The sequence below is a fragment of the Nansenia antarctica genome (genome assembly GCF_963989245.1).
Source record: "Nansenia antarctica genome assembly, chromosome: 13".
Taxonomy (NCBI): domain Eukaryota; kingdom Metazoa; phylum Chordata; class Actinopteri; order Argentiniformes; family Microstomatidae; genus Nansenia; species Nansenia antarctica.
Genome location: NC_137683.1, coordinates 15073034 through 15087444, shown reverse-complemented (window position 1 = coordinate 15087444; position 14411 = coordinate 15073034). Strand labels below are relative to the sequence as shown.

At 45.4% G+C, this 14411-nt stretch overlaps 1 protein-coding gene across 3 annotated transcripts in view; it reads left to right on the top strand.

Moving 5' to 3' along the window:
- The window catches only part of LOC308169646 (rho GTPase-activating protein 12-like), a 52153-nt gene extending 38880 nt beyond the window's left edge, over window positions 1-13273 (top strand). The window contains exons 4-19 of one of the 3 annotated variants that reach the window (XM_080544354.1): window positions 591-731; window positions 1554-1634; window positions 2330-2455; window positions 2946-3020; window positions 3528-3602; window positions 4432-4493; window positions 4609-4690; window positions 6763-6867; window positions 6975-7073; window positions 7384-7486; window positions 7934-8053; window positions 8921-9019; window positions 9955-10032; window positions 10358-10492; window positions 10666-10771; window positions 11431-13273. In XM_080544354.1, the coding sequence (XP_080400480.1) occupies window positions 591-731; window positions 1554-1634; window positions 2330-2455; window positions 2946-3020; window positions 3528-3602; window positions 4432-4493; window positions 4609-4690; window positions 6763-6867; window positions 6975-7073; window positions 7384-7486; window positions 7934-8053; window positions 8921-9019; window positions 9955-10032; window positions 10358-10492; window positions 10666-10771; window positions 11431-11605 (1662 nt within the window). In that variant the 3' untranslated portion in view covers window positions 11606-13273. The remainder of the gene's footprint in view (window positions 1-590; window positions 732-1553; window positions 1635-2329; window positions 2456-2945; window positions 3021-3527; window positions 3603-4431; window positions 4494-4608; window positions 4691-6762; window positions 6868-6974; window positions 7074-7383; window positions 7487-7933; window positions 8054-8920; window positions 9020-9954; window positions 10033-10357; window positions 10493-10665; window positions 10772-11430) is intronic. The other 2 variants (XM_080544355.1, XM_080544356.1) reach the window with 2 other exon arrangements.
- Window positions 13274-14411: the final 1138 nt, after the last annotated feature.

Below are 14411 nucleotides of genomic sequence, written 5' to 3'. Positions count from 1 at the left end.
AAAAGTGGGTTTTGCCCGTGGGTTTTGCCCGCAAAAAGTGCCTTTTGCCCGTCAGGTGGGCGTTTCCACTATGCTGTGACGTCACATGAAAGCTATGAATAGTGGGAGAACGGCCAAGCAGAAGAGTTGCTAGATTTCAACTTCTGTAAAACGTCTGTTGTGGTTACTGAGGGTAGGGAAACAAGCTGGGGCTATTTTGATGAGAGGAAATAATATTTCCTGGCCAGGTAGTAAAATAAAACCTACATTTGACTTTCTTAAGTTGGATTGCATGTAGACTTTGTGTTACACTACTGCCCTCATGTGGTCATTTAGTTCTTTCCCCAAACAAATTATTAGTAGGCCCAAATACAAACCCATAATCATTGTTGGTTAATGTACTTGTGTATTTTTGTAGGAATTATAGCCTTAATGGTGGTGTGTTGCTTCACCTCATGATTGGTGTTTCCTTTCCAATATATCTGACTGTCCAAGGCATCTGATCATGGGTCTCTTGGACACTTTCTACTTATAGAATTGACCTCTCTCCTCCCTCCTTCCCCCAACCCCCCCCCCCCCCCCCCCTACCTCCTCTTCTCTGCTGACCCTAGCCCCTATCCTCCGAGGAGAACTGCCACAGCACCCACTCCAGTCAGTCAGACAGCCAGTACGGGTCGCCCCCTAGAGGCTGGTCTGAGGAACTGGACGAGCACGGACACACCCTCTACGTGTGTGAACACACTCATGAGAAGGTACTGGGGCTCTCCTCTCATTTCACTGTCTCTGGTTTCTCTGTCAGCCCTCCCAGGGGAGCAGGCTGTAGGTAACAGGTTACATTGCACATCATTGGCTATGCGTGACGTTAGAATTAGAAGGTTCTATCTCCATTTTTGTCAAAATTTAGTTTTTTACATAATCTGATCCATTAGGTGTTTATTAATGCCTGTGTGGTGTTATTTTTAAAATGTTGACATTTTTTGGTTAGTAATTAATAAAATACAAAGGTTCCATCTCACAAAACATAATGGAATGTAAAAACTTTGACGCTCAATATCTCTGAACTGCCCTAAACGGAGATAGAACCTTATAATTCTAAGATCACGTATGGACAAATCCCTGAGAGGACAGGCTGGGGATGTTGGGTTGGTTGATTTCAAATCCTCAACATTGTGTTTGTACAATAGATAGGCTAGTGGATCATTTTGTAGAATTGTGTGTGGGAATTCTGAAGCTATTCGGTTGTTAAGTCGTGACGTGTTTCCGGGTCCAAAGTTGGCTGAGGCGCTGTCTTCGAAACGCCTCAGTAATAATAATAATTCATTATATTTGTATAGCGCTTTTCCGAGGCTCAAAGACCCTGACAAATATGGGAAAAATTGGAAAAGTGCTGTGTCCCTTGTTGTATGAATAGATCCGAGTCTAAAAAAACGATTGAACTGTCATTCTACCGCTGTAGTACACTGGTACTCTGGTGCAGGGAATTTCTGGTTTGGACCCGGAAATTGCTAAACGTCACGTTTGACGTCAGACTTAACAACCGAATGTTGAGTGCTCACTAGTGTTTGTGATTCCAGTGGATAAAGCATGTGGACGAGCAGGGAAGGCCTTACTTCTACAATGCGGACGGCTCCAGGTCTGAATGGGAACTACCTAAAGTAAGTCAACGAGTGAGTCAGCATCACAAAGATAGACTTGGTGTTTATGTGGATTAACCACTTGCTATTTATGTGGTCAGACTGTGGTCAAATGACACCATTATGTGACACCTGATAACTCACTTTCACCTTGACCCTCCTCCTCCTCCTTGTGGCTTTTTCCACCCCGACCCCCCCCCCCCCCCCCTGGTGTTCACTGTTGGCCTAGAAGGTACCCTGACCTTGCGTGACAAGGCTGTAACTGGCTTCTGTCTTCTAATCTGGTTGGTTTAGTAGAGATCACGACATTCTTTTAGCCATTTCATTCAAGCTGTCCAGCCTGAGTGGACTAAGTGGACAGTCACACGGACTCACACACACACACACACACACACATCATGGTTTGCTTCCCTGTAGTGTTAACTCAGGAACGGGACACAGGCGAGGGGCTGCTCCTCTGTAAGAGGAGGAACCACCAATGCTGTGGTTTGTGAGAGGAGGAGAGGTAGGAAGGAAAGAAGGGTAGAAGTGTACTCCCGTCGTTAGTCTTCAAGGAACATAACTCCATAGGTGTTTGTCTGGTTTGTGCTTAAGAATATCCTAGCTTGATACGCTATTGCTAACCCTGATTTTCCCACTCTTTGTCTCTTGGCCTTTTCTTTTTGTCTCTCGTCTGTCTCTCCGTCTCTGTCTCGTCCCCTCCTCTCCTGCTGCAGTACAACATCTCCCCCGCTCCGCCCAGCGACGGCCCCAAGAGTCGCAGCCTGGAGAGGAAGCAGCCGGACCCCATCGTCCTGACCAAGTGGAGACACAGTACCTACGTTTTAGACCTCAACGACAAGGTAAGAGTGTATATTCTCGGTGTACTGTGTGTGTGTCGACCCTGTAATTCAGGCTAGAGAGATATATGTTTATAGAGAGAGAGAGAAGGTGCGGTTACTCTTGCTCACTTAGGTCTGATGCTAAGGTGCTATCTATCTATGTTTCCAGCTACAATTATTATTCTCTAAGCCTTGCATTTTGCATTCAACACTGGGGAAACAAGTGTCTCCTTATGGAGAGACGACCCCTTTTTTCAAGAATATACACCTTGTCCACTTGAAATAATGCTGTAAATTGTCATTGGGTCCAAAAAAAGTTGGGTGACTAGGCACAGTCAAAATGGATATCTAAACTGGTCATCCAGTTAACTCTAACTGTCATATGTCAGTGTAATCTGTGGCATAAACGGTGTACGTGTACATCCGAACAACAAGGATTGTCAGATCAGGTTTTAGTTCGATTTCTATGCCAAGAACGATCCAGGCTCAAGTGGTTGTGGTTCTGTTACAGTGGTCTTTCAAACTCAGGCGGTTCAGCTCTGACCATCACACGAAGAGAGTCGGTCGCTCTCTTTGCCGTGATCAAGTTAGTACCTCCCCCCTCCCCTCTCCTTTTACCCTGCCTCCGTCGATCCAGCGCAGGAATGATCAAATACAGCTGATTTAGATGCTCTGGGTGTCAAAATGTCCTCAATCAATCTCATGAAGATGATCAAATACCTTGAAGATCAAATGTGAATCTCGCTCATTCAATCAAAGTTGCAATGTTGATCCCTCTGTTTGTGTTGAGGGACTCTGAACTGAATTGTGTCGAAAACACTAACACCTTGTTCTACACCTACCGTGTATCACATCAGTGGTAGCCGACATGGCCACTTCACCATAACCTTTCTTCATTCACATAAGCCTCTTAATCGAATCGCTTAGATCCTCCTTTCCTCTTATCCTTGAAACTAGAGATGTTCCTTCAGGTGCCGTCAAGGACTTGGGGACTCCCTAGGGCTTTTTCATTAACCTTCTCCCCCTCACTAACCGTCATCTCCATCTCTTCTTGTAGTTGTCATCATGTTGACGTTGTCACTCTTGTTGGTAGGAGTCTGCCACGGCCCCCAAGCAGTGCTCTCCAGACTCTGACTCCTGCCCCTCATCTCCCAAGCACCCCTCGACCGTTAGTATCCCCCTCCTTCTCTGCTGACGTCCTCTGGGTGCTTCCACAACACGCATGGTCCAGAACAGGCTTTTCATTATTACGTGACGTTACGTGACGTTAGAATATAATATAATATTAGAAATATAGAATCTTTGTCAAAATTGAGTTTTTTACATAATCTGACCCATTAGGTGTTTATTAATGCCTGTGTGGTGTTATTTTTTAAATGTTGACATTTTTTAGTTAGTAATTCATAAAATACAAAGGTTCCATCTCACAAAACATAATGGAATGAAAAACTTTGAATCTCAATATCTCTGAACTACCCTAAACGGAGATAGAACCTTATAATTCTAAGCTCACGAAGAACCGCTTGTATACTCTCTGCTTCTATCTTTTACCGCCATCGACCTCTTAACACCTCCACCTTGCTTCATCTCTCCTGGATGTGCCCAGTCTCTCTAATGCTCTGTCCTTCTCTGCTCTCCTATCCCATAGTCTTCTTACAAGTCCATTTGTGTTGAATATAGCTTCTTGAATATGGCTGTGAATTTCCCCCGTGTGAGACAGTTGGGAACGCGATGGTCCTGATTGACTATGGTCTTTAGTTTAATTTCTCCATAGTCAATGTCACAGTGCCCTCTACTGGTGGCACGTAATCATGTCTGTGTTGGCAACACCACTGCCCCATTTCACCCAGCGTGTGTGTGTGTGTGTGTGTGTGTGTGTGTGTGTGGCTCATTACTGTATGTAGGGGTGTAATCTAGTATCTGGCTGGCCCCTGGGTGTGTCCCTCTAACCCACCGTGTAAACCTCACGGACCGTGTGTTTGTGCCTCCTTCCACAGCCCTCGGAGAAGTGTGGAGTCCTCAACGTCACCAAAATCACAGAACACGGAAAGAAAGTCAGGTAGGCTCAACCAAACCATAAGAGAAGAGACGCTTTAGACCCCATCTTTGATTCTTTGATGACGTCATGCCTAGAAAGCTGGTGTTGACCGGTCGGGTGGTGATGTGGTCCGCAGGAAAAACTGGACGTCCTCGTGGACGGTGCTGCAGGGCTCCTCGCTGCTCTTCGCCAAAGGACAGGGGGGCGGCACCAGCTGGGTAGGTGTCCCATCAGCCCCTTCACACAGCCACCTTAGATGTCTGATCATGAACTTGTGATAGCCTGCACAGCTGTGGAGGGCATTTCTTTTTTTTGCTGTTCTTCAGAAATGTAGAGAGTCGTCCTCATGTTTAGATTGTAAATTAGAAGGAATTTGTGGTCGAATTACACTGAACAAAAATATAAACACTTTTAGTTTTTGCTCCAATTTTTGGGAGCTTTTTGGATGAGTTGAAATCAAAAATCTAAGACTTTTTCGACGTACACGAAAGGCCTATTTCTCTCCAATTGTGTTCACAAATGTGTTTAAATCTGTGTTAGTGAGCGCTTCTCCTTTGCCGAGATAATCGATCCACCTGACAGGTGTGGCATATCCAGATGCTGATTAGACAGCGTGATTATTGCACAGATGTGCCTTAGACTGGTCACAATAAAAGGCCGCTCTAAAATGTGCAGTTTTATCACACAGCACAATGCCACAGATGTCGCAAGTTTGGAGGGAGTGAGTGTGACTGCAGGAATGTCCACCAGGGCTGTTCCCCGGGAATTGAATGTTTATGAATGAATGAATGAATGAATGGACTTTATTGTCATTGCTACAGTACAGGTACCAAACAACGAAATTTAGGAGGGGTGGCTCCCCTGGTGTTAGGAAAGAAAAAAAACAAAAAACTTGATTATCTCAGCAAAGGAGAAGTGCTCACTATCAAACATTTTTTAGAAATAGGCCTTTTGTGTACATTTTTGATTTCAACTCGTGAAAAGTCGGAGCAAAAACAAAAGTGTTGCATTCATATTTTTGTTCAGTGTATTATTATACAGTGTTCTTATTGCTGTGTAATTATTCTAGTTGGTTTTCCCTGATAGTCGCCTGCAGGGATTTCACACCGCAAAGGGGTAAATGATGGATGTGGAGCATCACTCAGATATCTGTCTCCTTTATTGTGGTGCACACTACCTCTTCTTACCCTTTATCTTCCTGAGTTCCTTCATTCTTCTGTGACTGTTTGTTGCTCATTTGCCATCTTTCCCTTCCTTCTTCCACCCTCTCTCCTCTCCTCTCCTCTCCTCCTCCTCTCCTCTCCTCTCCTCTCCTCTCCTCTCCTCTCCTCTCCTCCTCCTCTCTCCTCTCTCCTCTCCTGTCCTGTCCTCTCCTCTCCTCCTCCTCTCCTCTCCTCTCCTCTCCTCTCCTCTCCTCTCCTCTCCTCCCCCCTCCTCTCCTCTCCCCTCCTCTCCTCTCCTCTCCTCCCCCCTCCTCTCCTCTCCTCTCCTCCTCCTCTTTCCTCTCCTCTCCTCTCCCCTCCCCTCCTCTCCTCTCCTCTCCTCTCCTCCTCCTCTTTCCTCTCCTCTCCTCTCTCCTCTCCTCTCCTCCCTTCATCTCAAAGTCGTACTACCGTAGCGGCTCCATCCCTGAGCTGCTCCTCACTCTGCTAAACAACTGGAAGCGCTCAGTCAAGCCCCGCCCAGCTGTCTCCTATGTGCACTCTGGGCGTGTCCAGGCCGCCACTGTATGTCTCCTCTGTGCATGTGTCTGTCCCTCCCCCTGCCTGTCCCTCCCCCTCTAACTGACCTATCCTCTGCTTGCTGTTGCTCATGACCTTTCCCTGATTGGGTTATCAGGGAGTGGGAGGGGCTTTTGGAAATCCTGCTGCCTATATAGCAAGTCAGCTTGATTTACCCCAGAAGGTTTTGTGCACTATGGGATTCCTACAAATAGTGAAACCCTGCTTGGTTCAGATGATGTTTGTGTGTTTGAGAGAGAACATGATCTTGAGCGTTGTTGCCTGGATGGATGTGTCATTGTCTACACTATACTTTAATGGGTACAAGAGTGTAACAACGTGTAATTACGTGTAATTCCTTGTAATGCAATACTAAATGTCCAGCACTCGTAACACACTGGTGTGAACACGGTCACCTGTGTGCAATGAATAACAATATCTGTAACACAATAACTTATAACACATTTTTTGCACTTATTGTTTTAATGCCGTCCGAAATACGTTTTGTGCAATCTCCGATCTCTGTCTCCAACGGGTGTAAATTAATTTCATGATTCATTTTATTGTAGAAATTTGGAGTTAACCAGTCAAAGCCTGAGTTCACTATTGATCTTCGAGGGGGCTCAGTGGAGTGGGCGTCTAAAGATAAGTCCAGCAAGAAGCATGTCATTGAGGTAAGTTATGCCACGTAGCAGCTAAACAGTAAAAACGTATGTACTATAATAGACCAGTTGCCTGCAAAGAAGCCACATAACTCTGACCGTGGACCTCTCCCCTGCAGCTGAAAACCCGCCAGGGGACAGAGCTGCTGATCCAGTCAGAGATTGACAGTGTTATCAACGACTGGTACCGAGCCCTGACAGAGGCCATCAGCACACATGTGAGTGAACCTCCCTTCTCAGTCTTCCTAAGCATAGGGTTAGCCTATAGTCGTTACCACAACTCTGGGAGGAAATGCAAGCTATAATAGTCTCAAAGACAATTTTCTGAATACGCGGTCTTTGAGGGCAAAGCTTAGCCAAGTTGACGTGTGTGTGTCTGTCTGTGTGCGTGTGTGTGCGTGCGCGTGTGCGTGTGTGTGTGCGTGTGTGCGTGCGTGTGTGCGTGCGTGTACGTGTGTGCGTGTGTGTGTGTGTTCGCGTGTGTATGTTTGCTTGTGTGTGTGTGTGTGTGTGGTTGTGTGTGCACAGGCGTGGGAGTCAGACGAGGCCATCGAGGAGGACATGCCGGAGTCTCCCGGCGCAGAGAAACAAGACAAGGAGAAAGATCACAAAGATTCTAAGAAGAACCGAGGTGGGAGAACGCACGGCCTGCCTCCCTCCACACCTTACTGTGTTTGTTTATCAGCAGCAGGGTTGGGGGGAATTCCTTTTCAATTCCATCAGTTCCAGAACTTAATTGAATTCCAATTGGGTCATTTGGTTAAATTGAAAAGTGTTCGATTACTTTTCTAAGCCCGACCCTAAATAGTGAAAAGAATCTGCGTATCTAGGTATAATGTATGTTCCAACTCAACTGTGTGTGTTTGTTTACATGTCTTCTGTGAACTGAAAATAAAAAGCTTTGGGATTGAGTTTGAAAACACTTCCTGAATGGATGGAATCGAAAAGGAATTGGCGACATTGATCAGCAGTGTCCTATACGTCTCACTAGATGTCAGTTCTTGCACACGCTTGGTGTTTAAGGTGTCAATTGCTCCATTAGATCCTTAAAGTAATTTCCCCCTGTGTGTTTTTCCAGCGATGAAGACCTCTGTCAGTATGGACTCCTCCGACCAGAAGAAGACCAGAGTGAAGCTGAAGAAGTTCCTCACCCGCCGGCCCACCTACCAGGCCGTCAGGGACAAGGGCTACATCAAAGGTAATCATAATAATAATCATAATAATCATAATACATTAGACTTATATAGCGCTTTTCTAGACACTCAAAGACGCTTTACAAACTGAAAAGGTTGAGTAGTAAAAATAAAAATAAACAAAAAATAAATAAAAGAAAGTATAGGAGCCTAATTAAGGTAGCGCTGGGGACACATGGGAAGGGGAGGGGGAGAGGGTTAACTGGTGAAGGCGAGCTTGAAGAGGTGGGTTTTGAGGGCCTGTTTAAATGTTGGGAGGGTGTTGGTCTGTCTGATGTGGTTGGGGAGGGCGTTCCAGAGGGACGGGGCTGCGGCTGAAGGTAGTGATCCACTACGGGCTCAGACCTGGATACTCTTACAGTGGACTGCACTTATAGTGCCTTATTCCAAATAACACAATGGCCTCTCATTCACCCATTCACACACACACACATTCACACACCAGTGGCGGCAAGCTACCACGGCCGTTCATTGGGAGCAATTTGGGGTTCGGTGTCTTGCCCAAGGACACCTCGACATGTGGCCAGCCGGGGATCGAACCTGCCGACCTTTGCGATCATTCGCCGCCGCCCTAGAGTGAGAGTAAAACCACAGCCTTGCTTCTCCACGTTGTTGTTTGACCCGTGTCTCTTCCTCTCTGGTGTTTGACCCGTGTCTCTTCCTCTCTGGTGTTTGACCTGTGTCTCTTCCTCTCTGGTGTTTGACCTGTGTCTCTTCCTCTCTGGTGTTTGACCTGTGTCTCTTCCTCTCTGGTGTTTGACCCGTGTCTCTTCCTCTCTGGTGTTTGACCCGTGTCTCTTCCTCTCAGGTGTTTGACCCGTGTCTCTTCCTCTCTGGTGTTTGACCCGTGTCTCTTCCTCTCTGTGTTCCAGATCAGGTGTTTGGCTGCAGCCTCAGTAGCCTATGTCAGAGGGAGAACACGTCAGTGCCCAACTTTGTCACCATGTGCATCGACCATGTGGAGAACACTGGTAGGACTCCTCTCTCTGTCCTCCTGAGACATCTACTACCCCCCAGCACTGCGTCTCCTGAGACACCCGCGTTTCCCCTTTACTGTGTCCCCCAAGACTTCTACTGCCCCCCCTGTACTGTTTCTCTGTTTCTCCAGTGTCTATACAAAAAAAAAAAAAACTGTATTGTCTTTTTTTTTTTTATCACGGAGACTGCCAATGGCCCCGGGCCTGAGCTAGATTACTCTTCCTGCTACGACTGGTGGATTGATGATTCACTTAGTCAAATGTGTTAATTGTAAATCGCTTTGGAATAAGGCGTCTGCTAAATGCCAAACATGTAAATGTAAATGTCCTTGTTTGCTATTCCCTCTTTGGTATCCTCCTTTTCTTCTGCCAGGTCAAACTCTTTATTATGTGTCAAACCTGGGTTTCCCAGGACATGTTGATAACTGGGAGATGTTTTGCTGTAGTAGTGAATGTGTAAACAAAACCAGCTGTGATTGATGTCCTTTCTCACCATCATTTCCTTCCCTCTCTCCATCTCCCCTCCCTCTCTCCATCTCCCCTCTCTCCATCTCCCCTCCCTCTCTCCGTCTCCCCTCCCTCTCTCCATCTCCCCTCCCTCTCTCCATCTCCCCTCCCTCTCTCCATCTCCCCTGCCTCTCTCCATCTCCCTGCCTCTCTCCGTCTCCCCTCCCTCTCTCCGTCTCCCCTCCCTCTCTCCATCTCCCCTCCCTCTCTCCGTCTCCCCTCCCTCTCTCCATCTCCCCTCCCTCTCCATCTCCCCTCCCTCTCTCTGTCTCCCCTCCCTCTCTCCATCTCCCCTCCCTCTCTCCGTCTCCCCTCCCTCTCTCCGTCTCCCCTCCCTCTCTCCATCTCCCCTCCCTCTCTCCGTCTCCCCTCCCTCTCTCCATCTCCCCTCCCTCTCTCCATCTCCCCTGCCTCTCCTGCAGCTCTCAGTGTTGATGGTTTATACAGAGTCAGTGGGAACCTGGCTGTGATCCAGAAGCTTCGCTTTGCTGTGAATCACGGTAGGGCTCAGCTCCTTCCTGGTAGAATCCTCTTACTGTCCCTAAACATGCCACATGCAATCCCTCCTCACCCACATGCAGGAGAACTCTACCGTCTCAGCAGCCTTTGCACACTGGGTGATATTATGTACTCTCTTGTCACCCTACTGCTACCACATGTATAGTTCCAGTACCAGATGTGTGTGAGTGGTCTAATACTACTGCATCGTTGTTAGATCTTAATAAACCCTAGGCGTCAATAAAACAGGAACTTGTGGGGTGTGATACTCTTACTCGTACTCTGTTTGTAATCATTAGAGTGACTGAGTGTGTCTCTGTGCACCAGATGAGAAGGTGGAGCTGGATGACAGTAAATGGGAGGACATCCACGTTTGCACGGGAGCTCTGAAGATGTTCTTCAGAGAGCTGCCTGAACCCCTGTTCACCTACGGCTCCTTCAACGACTTTGTCAACGCCATCAGTGAGTGACGACGCTCTTCTCTCGTGTCGACGATACTTGTAGTTGTTAAAGTGTCCACAAGATGGCACCGTCACCATTTAAAATTCACATTGATGTCAATCAACGTATGTAGATGTATGTGTTATTACACAAGCGATGAAACTAAAATGTGGTGGACTTTTTTTTTTCCCCAGAATGCTCCGACTACAAACAGAGAGTGAATTCGATAAAAGACTTAATTAAGCAGTTGCCAAAACCTAACCATGATACGATGGAAGTCCTCTTCCAACACCTCAGAAGGTAAGCAGAAGTCATGTATTCCCACTGAGGCCAATGCTCTACCATGTATGAAAAACTAATTTGTGTTAACTTCATCCTCTCACAATTACTCTCAGTGTTATTATTAATGCCCATATTTTGTCTATTGCTTGTCTGTTTACCTGGTCTGGCCGGTGTTGCCTCTCTGCTTCCACCATGCTACAGTTTGTTTACCTATTATCAGATTGATGTGCCTTTGGAACTACAGGCAGGTTTGGAGTGTATTCTGAGCCCAGTGGAGCTTGGGGGGCAATATCATATGTTCAAGATGACATTTTCCTACGTTCCAATTTGCATTTATATGGCACTATGTTTGCTGTAATTCAATGCCTAAGATTCAGTGTTTCTTCCGGAAATTTATAGTGTGACATTTAGTCTATGGTGGTCTATATATATCAGGGAGGGGATTTAATCTTCTTTTCAATGAATATGTTATTGTTAGGAGCATTTGTATGCAAGGATCTAGAGTCTATTGAAAAGCAATATTACACTCAGACCGTGGGCCATTTCATCTTGTAAAAGAAGGCGTATATGTTGAAACGCGTAGGAACTAAATGCACTTCTCTTTTCAACTTTTATTTTAATCACTAAATGAAATCCGCCCCCCCCCCCCCCCCCCCCTCTCTCTCTCCTGCCCTCAGGGTGATCGACCACGGGGAGAGTAACCGTATGACCACCCAGAGTGTTGCCATAGTGTTCGGCCCCACCCTGCTCAGGCCAGAGACAGAGACGGGCAACATCGCCGTCCACATGGTCTACCAGAACCAGATAGTGGAGCTCATCTTACTGGAGTACGAGGGTATCTTCGGCAGGTAGTGACGCCCCAGAAGAGGACGACCCTGAACCCAAGCGTATCTTTTTGTTGACTGAACATTGCTGTGGACCAAGCAATTTGAGAGAGAAAGGAAAAACTGAATTATGTTCATTGATAATAACGATTAAATAAAAAGAAGCTAGTGAAGAAAACACAAAATACTTTGCACTTAACATTTTGGAGAGCTGAGAGGGTTTAATTCACTTTTGGTTGCCATTCCTGCGAGGAGGAGCAGGGCCATAACTTTTGGGGACGTGTGATTGGTTAGATGGGACGACGGCACTGCTGAGCAGTGCTGTGCGAGGTGTGGATCTCTGTGTGTGATACAGTGGATTTGAGTATTCAGGGTAACGTGTTATAAACACTGGATTCCAGTGGCCAGTATTAACAGTACTATAAGAGTTTGAAAGCTGGAAAACTTTCATTGTTTTGGACTGGAGTGGGGTAAGGGCGAGGATCGCAGGACGTTGACATGGTGTAAAAAGAACTGGTGGAGTGACTGCTGCTCTCTCAGAGGACAGACACTACTCGTTGTAACAGCCCACTGAACTGGTGTGCTCTGTCAATGGAAGCCTAACGGAAGCAGCCCACTGTCCTATAGGCAAAGCTGGTCGTTATGTATTATCTCATTGCTTTGTTGATGGAATAAGCTGAAGTTTGAACTGTGTGACTGTTGAGCCTGTGATGTGTTGTATAAGCTCCAGTGGTATGGATACAGTATTAAGTATTGGGGTTTTCTCTTCCTAAGACTAGGAGGGAGGGGGGGACCCTGGGATGTACTGAGACATACTGGTTGTCCTGCATTTCCATCCCTACTTCACATAGTAACCTTCATGGTCAGACCTGGTCACTCTCTCCCACCTCTTTGACTACAACTGGAACCCCTTCCCCCTCCTCTCCCCTCCCCTGGCTTTGGGAAGAGTAAAAAAAAATCAGTGTTTGTGGAAATGTATAAACTGCTATGTGTTCAAGATAAAAAAACGAGCTGAAGACGTTGGATTTTCCTACTATATACAGGTGTGTGTTGTACAGTCTAACTCGCTTGGTAGGCCTTTGGTAGCAACGGGCCGTCATCGGTGGACATGTGTAAGTAAGTGTTTTGCTTTTCAGTGAAAGGCAATGTCCTCCACTCTTCCCCCATTCTCCTGGAGTTACTGGAAAGCAGGAAGGGAGGTGCTTGGGAAATGCAGTCCTAACATTACCATTTCAAATCAATACTGTAGCGTGTGATGTCCTTCACTGTTCCGGCTTGATAATCCCTCTCCTTACCTAAGCTAATATGAACAGTATTGGGAGAAGGGAAATATTACTGGAAATAGTATTATATTTCAAGTTATTGTGATGGAAGGTACAATGCAAAAAAAAAGCTTTTTTTGATTTATAATGTCCCCTCAGAGCATTGTACAGTATACATTAAAAAGAATAACTGTTCAAATTCCTTATAGTATTTGAAGTATGTATGCTTTGATGGTGAGTGGTTGCAACAAGTGAGAGATGACTTTGATTTTGTAAATCTGAATACTAACTATACATATTGATTGTTAAAAGAGGAACTGGTTTTTGAAAGTGTATCTGGATTTTGGCGCATGGTCAACTGCACATTTTGAATGTAATTTTCAAACTAACTGCTGTTTGTGACATTGCTATGTCTAATAAAAAAAGAACAACTACTTGGACAGACCTGTGTGTTACCTTTTCCACGATCTCTTCAATGTTCAGGTATGAGTCATGTTCTAGAACTGATACAGTGACTCATGTTCTAGAACTGACACAGAGCTATACAGTGATTTCACCTACGGCTATTGCAGAAAACTCACCTAACAAACCCACATGACTCTATATTCTGAGCCCAAGATAGAATATAATAGCAGCAAGGCTTGTTGTAGCAATTAAGGTATTTCATTTGAAAAGAGAACACTGTCTGATCATAATTAGAAAAAAGAACAGGCCCAAAGCAAAGGACGGGATGTCCTGGACGTGAAATGAAGATAATCGAATCGTCGACTTTCCCAAAATACAACGCCAATTAGTCCAGTCAATCTAACAAAAAAAAAGGCCCAACCCAGGAGAAATTGCAATAGTAATGTTTCATAGTTTTTATTGTTCCTAATACCCTCCTGCATCATATATTAAAAGTCTTATTTGATTAATGTATTGGATCATACTTTTTTCAAGGTCAAAAGAGGTTAAACAATGTTTTAGAGTGACGCCATCTGGGTAAAATGGTGTTAATATTGGAGGGCCTATGTATACCTATCCAACATTTTTGGTGTCTTTTCCTATGTTTTGGGGGTCAATCTTTCCAATAAAACACTTTTTCAGAGGATATTCTTAAGTCTTATACCTGTATTAGGGGTACAACTACCCCAACACCCACTTATTTGCCAAATGTGACGCCAGACAATGTTTTCATCAATCAGTTGCCTACATAAACTCTCAGTTTTTTACATATTCTGAAACTACAGATTGTAAGCTTTCAAATGATGTGTCATACATTGAAATTGGACAGAAATTTAAGACGACACAAGTATTTGAATGTTGGTACACCTCAAACACAGAATGGGAGAAAAGTCACAACAAACGCTGCTAACAGCTAGCGGCTAAGAATGGCACATAGCTACGAACATCTAACTGCATTTTTATAACATCACAACATGCTGAGAGAACATCAACATGCTAAAAACACATAACTACACATAATTAGATGATCACACAGTCCTTGCTTTTGAACACGAACAAAAAAGAGAGTATAGGCCAATGCACACGGCGTGCGATTTTGTCGCACGACAACATTTGATTCTCAATTCA